At 39.3% G+C, this 12,209-nt stretch overlaps 1 protein-coding gene across 1 annotated transcript in view; it reads left to right on the top strand.

Annotated features, from left to right (window-relative positions):
• The window catches only part of PLPPR5 (phospholipid phosphatase related 5), a 102,857-nt gene extending 92,284 nt beyond the window's left edge, over window positions 1-10,573 (top strand). Inside the window, exon 6 of the mRNA XM_087719296.1 lies at window positions 6,103-10,573. Coding sequence (XP_087575422.1) covers window positions 6,103-6,135 — 33 coding nt within the window. The 3' untranslated portion in view covers window positions 6,136-10,573. The remainder of the gene's footprint in view (window positions 1-6,102) is intronic.
• The last annotated feature ends 1,636 nt before the right edge of the window (window positions 10,574-12,209 follow it).

The following is a 12,209-nucleotide window of genomic DNA, read 5'->3' as shown; positions in this document are numbered from 1 at the left end:
AGACTTGCTTGTTATACAGTGGATATGGATATCTTGCATGGATATCTTGCTGCCAATTACCTCCCAAAGACCCGTTAGATCTCACAGGGTCGGCCTCCTCCGGGTTCCGTCCACCAGCCAATGCCATCTGGCTACTACTCGGGGGAGGGCCTTCTCTGTAGCAGCTCTGGCCCCTTGGAATGAACTCCCCGCGGAGATCCGGACCCTCACCTCTCTCCAGGCCTTCCAGAAAGCCGTCAAAACCTGGCTGTGCCGGCAGGCCTGGGGTTGATGAGTTCCCCTCCCCTCTCGATTGGTATGGCTGTGTGATTTTCGTGTATTTTAATTATGTGTATTGTGTTTATGTTCCCTTTCCCCCCTGAGTTGTTCGCCGTCCTAAGTCCCTCCTGGAGAAGGGCGGCATACAAATAAACCAAATACAAATACAAATACAAATGTATGTGTGACACAGTGGTGGGTTTCAAAAATTGTTCGAACCTACTCTGTGGGTGTGGCCTCCTTTGTGGGAGTGGCTTGCTGCCCATGTGACCAGATGGGAGTGGCTTGCCGCCCATGTGACCGGATATGATGATGCCGACGACACTTGTCAGAACCACCTTAAATTACCTCACACACAGCACTGGCATGCATAAGAATATGATGTAAACTTGTTTTTTAAAAGGCATCTTTGGTGTGCGTTAAAACAACTTCAACACACGCAATGTTCTGATTGCACCACAAACGCAGTAGTCATCCTTACCTTCCACAGAGGCACTGAGGTTTATAAATATGAGCATGATAGTGTAGAATAATCATATCCAAGGACCAGTGGTGGGTTTCAAAAATTTTTGGAACCTCTTCTGTAGGTGTGGCCTGCTTTCCGGGTCCACTGGTGGAACCTCTTCTAAGCGGTTCGGTAGATTTGACGAACTGGTTCTACCGAATAGGTGCGAACTGGTAGGAACACACCTCTGGTATGACATTGCTTCTGTGTAATTTGAGCTTGATTGGTCTAGTGGTTAAGGCACCGGGCTAGAAACCAGGAGGTCATGTGTTCTAATCCCTCCTTAAGCATGACAAACTTGTTGGGTGACTTTGGACCAATAACTCACACTCAGCCCAGCCCACCTCACAAGGTTGTTGCAGCGGGGGAAATAAGAGGAAGAAAGATATTAGATATTGTTCATTTAACTAATTAATTAAATAATAAATAACCTGGGAAATAGATAAATAAATGGTATAGGGCTGGGGGATGTTAGAGCTGTTGTTTTTTGTTTTTCTTTTTCTCCTTAGGGTAACCCAGTGGTGGGATTCAAATAATTTAACAACCGGTTCTCTGCCCTAATGATGAGCTGGGTAGGCGTGGCTCATTGGTCATGTGACTGGGTGGGCATGGCCAATTCAACATCACTCACATTGATGGGCGCTTCGCCTTAACTGTTACAATGGAATAAGGGTTAACCGGAGAGACAGTTTTTGTAAGCAGGGCAATAAAGATTAGGCTAGAAACAACTCCAGAATGTTTCCTTCCTGCCTTCCTTACAGGATTAGCCCTGTAAAGTGGGAAAAAACAAAAGGAGATTTATTCCAACAACCGGTTCTCTGAACTACTTAGAAAGTTAACAACCGGTTCTCCCGAATAGGTGCGGACCTGCTCAATCCCACCACTGGGGTAACCACCTCAATTTGGTTTAATTGAAAACCATGGCAGTGACAACAGAGTGGGAAATGTTATAAAAGTCTTTATTCCATTCAGTTCTCTCTCAAAAAATCAACCTGTTTCACCATCTCATTTGTTCAAGCAAGCATCTGGTTGATGGGTGTATCTTTTGTGTAATCCGTTCTGTTAGCTTCCTCTGAGATGTCAAAATAAAGGCTTTTGTGTGCCCATATTAACATTGTGGGGCAGCTAAATGTTCAATTTAAAAAATGCAACGAATAAGGGGAAACAATTCATAATCTGCCTTCCCTACTTAGGCATCATTGCATCAGACACTTTATCGAGAATCCAAGCCAATGCAATTCTGTTGTTGCAAATTATTTTTAATTATTATTTCTTAGGTTGCTATCTCACATTTCTCCCAGGATCTCAAAAAGTGGTACATGTAACATGTAACTTGATCCTCCAAATTTTCCCTACAACAATCCTTAATATAGGCTAGGCTGAGAGATAGGCAATGAATCAAATTAATCGGTGAGGTTCTGTGGCTGTTTTTTTTTTCCAATCCTAATTTTACATCTCAACACCGCACTGTTTTTTTTTTCAAATGTCATAGCCAAGCAGGAAGAAAACTCTAAACTGGCCGAGGATCATGGTAGGAGCAGAATGTCTCATCTACATTCTATTTCTAATGTTTACAAATTCATTTTACGCCCTGGGTGATGTAGTTTATATCGAGGCTGTTACTCTGCCTAACTGGCGGTATGAACAGATCGTAAGTTTTTAGTATGGAAGAGATAAATGCCAACTTGCCCTCTTCAGCCTAAATAAGATGAATGTTTCTACTTGTGTGCATTCGATCATAGTATAGATGCTCATGATTGTTGGAGCTAAAATTGAATAAGGGTATGTATGTGGAAAATGGAAAGAAAATACTTGGGAGACAAATAGCTAGATCTTAATTGTTAAACATAAACACGTTCAGTCGAAACAGACAGGAAGGACTGTATTCTAATCCAGCTCGCAATGACTGCATGCTCCATAAACCTGTGGGGAACACAATTTAATAGCAGTGTAGCTTCTTGCCACACAGAGAAAAATATGGTTGGCTCAAACTATAGAAGAGAGTTATAGGAGAACCCTTGGTGGCGCCATGGTTAGAAGGCAGCATCTCAGGCTAACTCTGCCCACAGCCTAGAGTTTGATTCTGACAGGGCTCAAGGTTGACTCTGCCTCCCAACCTTCCGAGGTCGGTAAAATGAAGACCCAGATTTTTGGGGACGATATGCTGACTCTGTAAACTGCTCAGAGAATGCTGTAAAGCTCTATGCAACGGCGTCTTAAGTGCCATTGCTATGCAAATGCAGTCAATATAGTATACTTGGTGAACATGTCACATTAACCAGTGCATTAGATAAATAAGTTATGAGGATCCCTTTAGAGTAGGGATGCCAAACTCATGGTGTCATGGCAGCATCACGTAACGCATTGCAACTTTCCCCCCCACTTTCACTAAACTGGGTGTGGGCATGGCCAGCGCATGACGCATCCAGCCCGCAGGCACCTACTCTAGAGATTATCTTCTATTGTCAACATTATTATTATTATTATTATTTATTTGTCTTGTATGCCGCCCACTCCCGAAGGACTCCGGGCGGTTCACAATAGACAAGGGAAGGGGGAAGACTAGAGAAAGACAACACTTTAAAAACAAAACCGCAACATTCACAATTTCCGCGGGGCTGGATGTTTCACAGGCCCCCCGGCCTGCTGGAGCAGCCAGGACTTGGTGGCTTTGCGGAAAGCCGGGAGGGTCGTAAGGGTCCGGATCTCGACAGGGAGATCATTCCAGAGGGCTGGAGCTGCAACAGAGAAGGCTCTCCCCCGGGGGGGTCGCCAGCCGACATTGGCTGGCGGATGGAATCCTATACTATACTGTATTACACTACATCACCCTACATTACACTAGTAGTATTTGACTTACGACCATTTGTTTAATGGAATGAAATGGAAACCCTATACCATTTCGGACAAATGGTTGTCTAATCTCTTCTTAAAAACATCCAGTGTTAGCGTATTCAAAACTTCTGGAGGCAAGTTGTTCCACTGATTAACTGTTCCAACTGCCAGGAAATTTCTCCTTAGTTCTAAGTTGCTTCTCTCCTTGATTAGTTTCCACCCATTGCTTCATGTCCTACGCTCAGGTGCTTTGGAGAATATTGTTTGATTCCCTCTCCTTTGTGGCAACTCCTGAGATATCAGAACCCTGCTAACATGTCTCCCCTTCTTTTCATTAAACTAGACTTACCCATTTCCTGCAACCGTTAGTGACAATTTGCAGTTTACAACAGGACTGAAAAAAGTGATTTATGATCAGACCTTGCATTTTATAACCATCACAACGTCCCCATGGACACATAAATGTTTTACAAGCCAAGTATAGGATAACTGTCTTGCTTATACATAGCTCTGGAACCATCCCCTTGTCAAATATTTCTGTCCTCCTCCAGTACTGCCCTTCAGAGTGTAGCCTATACATATATACCTTTTATTTAAGTTAATACTAAAAACAAAAACCCTCCTCTTTCTATGTTACCTGCTGATAAGATGAAGAAAAATGAAAGCTGTCCAAATATGATTCAAGCAATGCAATTATTGTACATATTGCAGAACCCAGGTGCTAATGGAGGTGAAGAAGAACCTCTACAGGAATACTCTTTTAAAGCCCAGCTCTTTAGGCTTTTCTCCTGGGTAACAGGAATGGACCAGTTTGAACATCTTCATCTAAGGCAATGAAGTTATGTGTGCAAGCAAGCACACTGGTGTGTTTAAACGGTGTGATGGAAGGGACATAATCTGAACCTCCAGTGCAGGCAGAATTCTCTCCGCGAAGCAGGATTTTGTGAAAAGTTTTATTCTATACTCCTATTTATACCCTGCAAAGTCAGGAGAAAAAATATTTTAAAAACGGAGAGGGTACGTATGATCACATGCAGTTTAATACTGCATCTTAACGCAATGCACAGACTATAACATGATTAAGAATACAAGATAATTATGTACTCTGTATTCTTGTCCACACTCAAAATGATTAGTGAGTTGTGCATTACTAAAGATTTATATTATAAACTACCTAGGTTGTCAAAATGTACTTTACATGAATGGAATGCTATTTAAAATAGCAAGAATCGTTATTTGGCATATTCCTACGTAAGTGTGGCCTCTATTTTTTAAAAAAAATGGAAACCAGCACTTAAGGTTCAGTTTTAATATATTTTGTTTTTGAATGGTGATGTTTTATAGTTTGAGCTCTTCCAGTTTGCTCTCCTCCAGTGATATATTAATTGGAAATAACCACTGCCATGCTATGCATGTTTTTTTCCCCTGTCGCTCTTACTAGTAACTGCCTCTGATATTACAAAAATATAAACTTGTGAATTTCTGTTCACAAAACCAAACACAACATTGCTGTGAATTAATGGTGAATGCTTGTGCCAACAAACATTCAAAGAAAAATTTGATAATATAACTTGGATTTTATTTATTTTTTGCATGGGTTTCAGTGTGTCTGCTTTGACTGAATGCTAGATGAAAGGGCATTGTTAAAGGTTTCATTCTAAGAGGACTTCAACAAGCTCTTCCTTGTGCCCTACGTAGAGACATCTTTTACAGTTCTCTATTTCCTGTCCACATTTGTCATTGGCTTTGTAGTACATCTGGAGTTCCACCTGTTATAGTTCTGGAATGAGGAATGGCGGACTTAAAAAATAGAGCCCTTGAATCTCCCAGTAGTTCTATGCAAAACACTAGCTTGAACAAAGAAGAAATGTTAATTAATGAAAGAGGGCATGTTCGCATTCTGCTGAATAGTAAATACAATTTTCATTTCAGTTTCTCTTGTTTCATGTGAAACCACTTTCAAGAGTTAACGAAACTTTTTTTAAAAAAAAAACAAGAAATGCAGAATTAAAATAGTATTGACAATTTACCAGATTTTGCCATGTTTGTTCTTAAAAATTATATTATAGTTACTTATTATAAAATAATTGTACATTTTGGCTTCAGTTGAAGTGTTTGAAGAACTCAATCATTTAAGAGTGTTGACTTAATTGAGTATTATGGGAAAGTAATCATAAACTGGGTTATGATTCTCCTTTTAACATATGTGGAATGTTTTGCAAAGCAGTTTAGACTTTCTGGAGATATGTAGGGTTGAATCTCTGAAGTGCTACTAAAGTCTAAATCAGTGGTTCCCAAACTTGGCAACTTTAAGACTTGTGGACTTCAACTCCCAGAATTCTCCAGCTAGCTCTTCTGGCTGGAGAACTCTGGGAGTTGAAGTCCATAAGTCTTAAAGTTGCCAAGTTTGGGAACCACTGGTCTAAATGATGGGATCTACAGGTGGGGAAAATGCATCTCTACAGATGAATGACTTCCATTCTTTGCTCTTTTCACCTTTGTAGAACCACCTCACAGCCTTTGCAGAAGTCACATGATGGAGAAAGGGATGTCTACTCGCTACATTGGACGTCATCTCTTTTCACAGCTCACTCGTAATGACTGAAACAATTTCAACATTAAAGAAAAACTGATTTGGTCTTAGAATCTGATCTAACAGCGTTAAAATTTACAGCAACCTAGGAAGAATATGCCTGAGTTAAGAATATTTTCCAACTCCAACCAAAAGCATCATACCATTTAGGGATTGGGTGGGGAAGAGCATGTCATGTAAAACGTACCATTTCCCTTGTTACGGCATATTTATTTCCTAACTTGGTCATGTAAGTATTAGACTGTATTCCAAAGGAGATCTGGTCTTTAAAATTCAGCATGACACTTAACTCCCATCTAAACCAATTTCAGTGTACACTTTTCTAAAAGAATCTTATCCAGAACTCAGATGCCACTGGCACTTCCTATTATATATTTCTCATACCACATTTCTTAAGACTGGTGCTTCTGTTTTTGAAGAAAAAAAAATGCCATTTATACTCTAATAAGTATTCTATTGTTATTTTAAAACAAATTATTTATTTCGATATTTTCCTGACTTCATGTGGTTGAATAGTTGATTTTGTAGTTCTTCAAATGTCTTCAATGTACCCTGTTGTTAGGATTAGAAATGAGAACATGTAGAGATTGGGCTGGATTATTCTTTTACTATCAAACACTAACTGAAGGTTTATAACTCCAAACCTGTTGCCAGCATATTCATATACCTACTCATTCATAACATACCATTATTGTTTTTTATGGGTAAGTAGCTAAAGGTTTCCCGTCTTAGAAAACACACTTGTAAAAGTAGTTTTAAAGCCTTTGATTCTGTCCTTTACATATTGGGAGCAATAATTAAAATATTCTTTGTTCCCAGTGGGGGCAGAGGATACGACTCCCCACTCCTGCTTAGTGCTGAACCAGCAATCCCCCGCCCCACTGTTTTTTAAACCTCAGAGAATAAAACGGAAGGGCGGCGGGTGAAATGAATGACAGATATTGCTATCTTGTAACCAAGACTTCCTCTTTCACCAGCAAGTAGAATTGTGCAATATTTCTTCACTTGCATTATGCAGGATACCTCTAATCTACTCTACAGTAGGGACAATTAGATTTAGGGACAAGAATTAGTCACAAATCATGTACAGTGATCTCATCCCATTGGCCTCAAATAATGTGCGAATGTTGAGGAGCAAATTCACCTTTTAATCGTCTAAATTCTCAATATTTGAACGCTGTTTCTTGATTATGTTTGCTTCCATTTCTTTGTTCCACTTCCTAACCCTCATCCCCCACCTAAAAATGTTCCATTTGCTGTGATCCACCTTAAATCTGGTCATGGTGCAGTTATCACTTTTAGTACAATAGTTGCAAACAGGTGTCCTGTGGAACATTAGGGTTCCACCACAAAACCGCGCTCGACTAAACCGCGTCCGACTAAACCGCGTAGCTGACATCATAAAGAGGGTGACAACAGTGCGGAGACAGAAGCACGCTGTAAACCCTAAACCTAAAATTAACACCTAAACCTAACCCCCCTAAACCTAATCCTAAACCTAACCCTAACCCTTAATCTAACCCTAAACCTAACCCTTAACCTAACCCTAAACCTAATCCTAACCCTTAACCTAACCCTAAACCTAATCCTAACCCTTAACCTAACCCTAAACCTAATCCTAACCCTTAACCTAACCCTAACCCTTAACCTAACCCTAAAGCTAACCCTAAAGCTAACCCTTACCTTAAGTTGAATCGGCTTGCTTTCAAAGCGCTATTTAAAGCGCCCTTCTTTCTCCACGCTGGCTGTTGTCGCCCTGTTGATGACGTCAGCTTTAATCGGGCGCGGCTTAGTCGAGGGTGGTTTTGACAGGTCACGGAACATTAGTTCCCTCATTTATTGACATGAATGAAAATTGAATTTTGTCATGGTAAGATCTTATCCAAAAGTCACCTCTTCTACTGATACATGGAATATTCGCTAGCCTAATCTAGCTTCAGTGCATATAATGGTGAAAAATTGCTTATGCCTTTCTTGAAAAATGAGATATAGGCTCCCAAATAAAGTTATTTCCACATGATGTTTCTAACAGTAGGAAAAAATAAAGCTGGGCTGTTTTACATCTTGAAAGCCAGGAGGTTTAATGTTTTATAATGTCTTTAATTTGGGTTCTGCAGATGGCGAGAGTCTTTGAAAGGTTTTGTCGAAAAATGGTCTTCAAAATAGTATGAAGTTGAACCAAAGTATTACCATCCTTCCAAATATTTATTCTGTATCTCAGGTATAATATTTTTGGATACATCAGGAAAGCATCAGATCAGAGAATTAAGAGAGAGAAATATAAGTCTAATGCATAACTGCATATATATTCTTTTGTTTTTTTTAAAAAAACCCAGTGATTATAAAATTCAACACACTTTTACAGTGTGTTGCTAGTCTTATTTTTAAAAAATCAAATATTAATACCTAACTCACTATGGCAATCTAAGATGGGTGGGAGGGAATGCACAGCATCCCCCATGTAATTTACATTTTCAGAAACTACTTAGACTTTTGGATGAGTTCCAGCACAAATGAAATATTTTCAAATAACCCTTTTCACTAAAAAGCTAGACACACACTTGATTTTCTTTCACTTAAACGATAGTACTTAAAATGCTGTGCTTTAGTTGGATCAGGGCGTTTTCTTTCTATTAATTATTTTGAACATGCACAGCACCAAACCCAGCAGAAAGACAATCCTGCTTTTTGATGATCATTAAAACATTAACTGTACCATGAAAGTACAAATGTAGTTGGTAAAAAGTCACAAAGAGTTGCAGTGTGTTTGATATAAAGCTACCCATGTTTTACCCCTAGAGAGAGTGCTTTGCCCTAGACAAAAAGATGTGTAGTACAACTGCCAATTGTTAAAAAGAATAGAGCAAATCTGTGATAATTGTAGAATAATGTACAATTATTCCCATTTCATTTTCCTCAATAGAACACAGCCAATTAAATGATACCATGAGCAATTAAAAAAAAAGTGTTAGCAGAATCATATGGTGCAGTCTTTTCCTGATAACTGATACACAGAATAAGTACAAATATTATTTGCATTTTTTTGCAAATTAAAATCTCTCTGAATATAAGAAACAAAAGTCACAAAAAGCGGTTGCTGCAATATAGCTGATAGGCATAGGGCCCTTGACTTAAAAATATGTTTGCTATAAACTTGGTAATAACTGCATTAAGAGTGAATTTTTCCTGCCAAACAACATAGCTACAATTCCTTTTTTTTCTTTCTCATGTAAGTGATTTCCTACCTGGCTCTGCTGGATGTTTAGATCCTTGATTTTGCTTATCATGTCACTTGGCTCAGAATATACCTTTGCCATCAGTAAATGCGAACAACACAACTGAGATGGTTTAAATTCCTGTCTTCTAAGGATATTAAAAATGCCACACTTCTGGATGTGTGAAACCAAGTACTATTATTAGAAATGCAATAAATCAAATAAATCAAATCAAATCAAATATTATAAGCATATGCAGCTGACATATGGATGTTTCCCAAAGATTCTGTAAAACTGGATAATTTAAATGAAAGAAACACATTTACAAAGTACTTATACAAAATGGAAAAGTCAAGTCCTTTAACTATGAAAGTGCAGCAGGTGTTACAACCATCACCATCTACTAAAAGAGTATTTCTCAAACTTGGTAACGTTACAGTATCTGTACCGCAACTTCTAGAATTCCCCAGCTACCATTCTGGGAGTTGAAGTCCACACATCTTAAAGTTTCCGAGTTTGAGAAACACTGAGTATCAAACAGGGGTGGTATTCAATTACCTTCCTTACCGGTTCGAAAATGTGAGCGTGCGTGCTCCACCTCCGTGCATGCGCTAAGCCTTCCGCGTATGCACTTTTGGTGAAAAAAAGGGCCTAAATGGAATGCCATAGAGCCAGGGCAGGCGGGTGATTTCCACCTGCGATTTCCGCTACTGGTTCAGGCGAACCGGTCCGAACTGGTAGAATTCCACCTCTGGTATCAGATATGTTTGGTAAATCACACCATATCCCAATGTGCTCATTACACTTAGTATGTTTTCACCTCTTGGTATAGAATAGTAATTTAGAATCCACTTTACTTAAAATTATTCACCATGAGGATTTCAGGGAAATCCTTGGTCGTTCATTGCAGCACAGCAATTCTGCAAATTTTATATCTGATTCATAAGTTCAGGAAGAGACTCTTTTATGTTAAAAGAAAGATTATTCTTTTCAGCATATTGTCTTATGTAAATCAGCATGTAACTGAGTCACTCTCAGGATTTATAACAGCCTAGTATCGGGGTTAAATTTATCATGTTATCTTTGTGAGCCAGCAGTAACAGGGTGGGAAAGAAACACACTGCTGTGTACTGTATTTTTAAAGAAAATAAAACGATTTTTTTTCAAGCTGCATTGTCATTTCTTTCTGCAGGCTGTTACGAGTTTCAATGAATTGTAAAAAAACGTGTGATCAATATAAGATGCCGGAATTTGACAAATTCCTGTTGGCTTGCCCAGGGCTATCTGGTGGGCTACGATATATTGAGTTATAGGCTGGGTTTATTTGGGGTCACAAGGTGCCTGGACAAGTTTGGAAAGTCCTTTGGTTTGTGCATTTTCTATTTTGCATTTTCACTATTTTGTTTTTACAGGACTGATTGCCCCTGAATGAATACAGTCCACATAATAGATTTTCCCATAAGTTTTTCAGTAGATTACGTCAGTGGTGGGTTTCAAAAAATTTTGGAACCTCTTCTGTAGGCTTGGCCTGCTTTCTGGGTCCACTGGTAGAACCTCTTCTAATCAGTTCGGTAGATTTGACGAACCGGTTCTACCGAACCGGTGCGAACCTGTAGGAACCCACCTCTGGATTACATGGCAGAATTCCCAAATGGCTTCTCAGTAGTGGAGTTTGAACTTATTGAATCTCCCATCATTAAGCAACTTTTGAAAAACTTTGCTTTTAGAATCCTTTCTCTATTGGGGGCGAACATGGGCACCCACAAGGGGGGCAGTGGAGAGGGCAAGTGCTAGCATGCATCGACACAAAAATTGAGTTATCCAGATGTCAGACATAAATATGTAAGGGGTGATACTTGGTTACAGTGCTACTGCACCAGTGTCCTTCAATACAACCTCTGCGACAGATACCTATGACGATAAATATAGCAGTTTTTCTTCCTTGCAAATCTTTAGAAGCTTGCTTAAATATTTCGAAACGAACAATTAGAAGAGGAAATGATGTTTCTGCCAAGAAAATATTCAGAACAGAAGTAGAGGCTAAACAGATGGCGAGTCAAAATTCAAGAGAGCAGCAATGAAACAGATAGCATTGTCAAATATTGACACTTAAAAACTTAAGGGGGACAAGCACGGTTTTAAATGTTCAAATAATAAAACAAGGTGCTTGTTTTTGTTGGTGGATGCTCTCCTTAACATTTCCGTAATAAACCAAAACTTGAGTCTCTGATGCCCCATTAATTTTATGTTGCATCTTGAAGACTGCTGCTGGCTGGCCTCCAAGGGCTGATAGATTTTAGTAGAAATGGAAGGAGAGAGACTCATATTTCAGAGCATCTGATAGAATACTCCATCAATGTCCTGTGGATTTATCACTAACTACATGTTGCCTAAATAGAGATGAAGGTAGACCCCTAGGTTCTGAAACATAACAGTACCAAGGGAGAAGAAATGCACCAGCTCTGGAATTTTATTTCACATTTATGTCAATTGGATAGGGAAGGTATTTCTAATTTGGACCAAGACAAGCTAACCCACTTCCCACTTCATTAGGATTGCTTTGGCCATCTCCATTTAACAACCACGACATTTCAATGGGAATTGCCCAATTTATTATGCCCCCTTTATTTACTTTTTCAGCAACAATTTCTGATTATTCTTGTTTATGAAAGATGCAGTAATTCCTAATGCCCCATCATTTTTCACAAGGCTGTTTCCTGCCCGCTATTCAGTCATCGTTATCTTATATATTTGCCTGCTGAACAAGTCTAGTCAAGAGTTCCCCAAGTTCCTGTCTTCCAAA

This window comes from Thamnophis sirtalis, unplaced genomic scaffold (assembly GCF_051295495.1).
Source record: "Thamnophis sirtalis isolate CommonGarterSnake01/CBP01778 unplaced genomic scaffold, rThaSir2_p1.2 scaffold_7, whole genome shotgun sequence".
NCBI classification, from domain to species: Eukaryota; Metazoa; Chordata; class Lepidosauria; order Squamata; family Natricidae; genus Thamnophis; species Thamnophis sirtalis.
The sequence above is the reverse complement of the archived record's forward strand: the minus strand, read 5'-3'. Positions and strand labels throughout refer to the sequence as shown.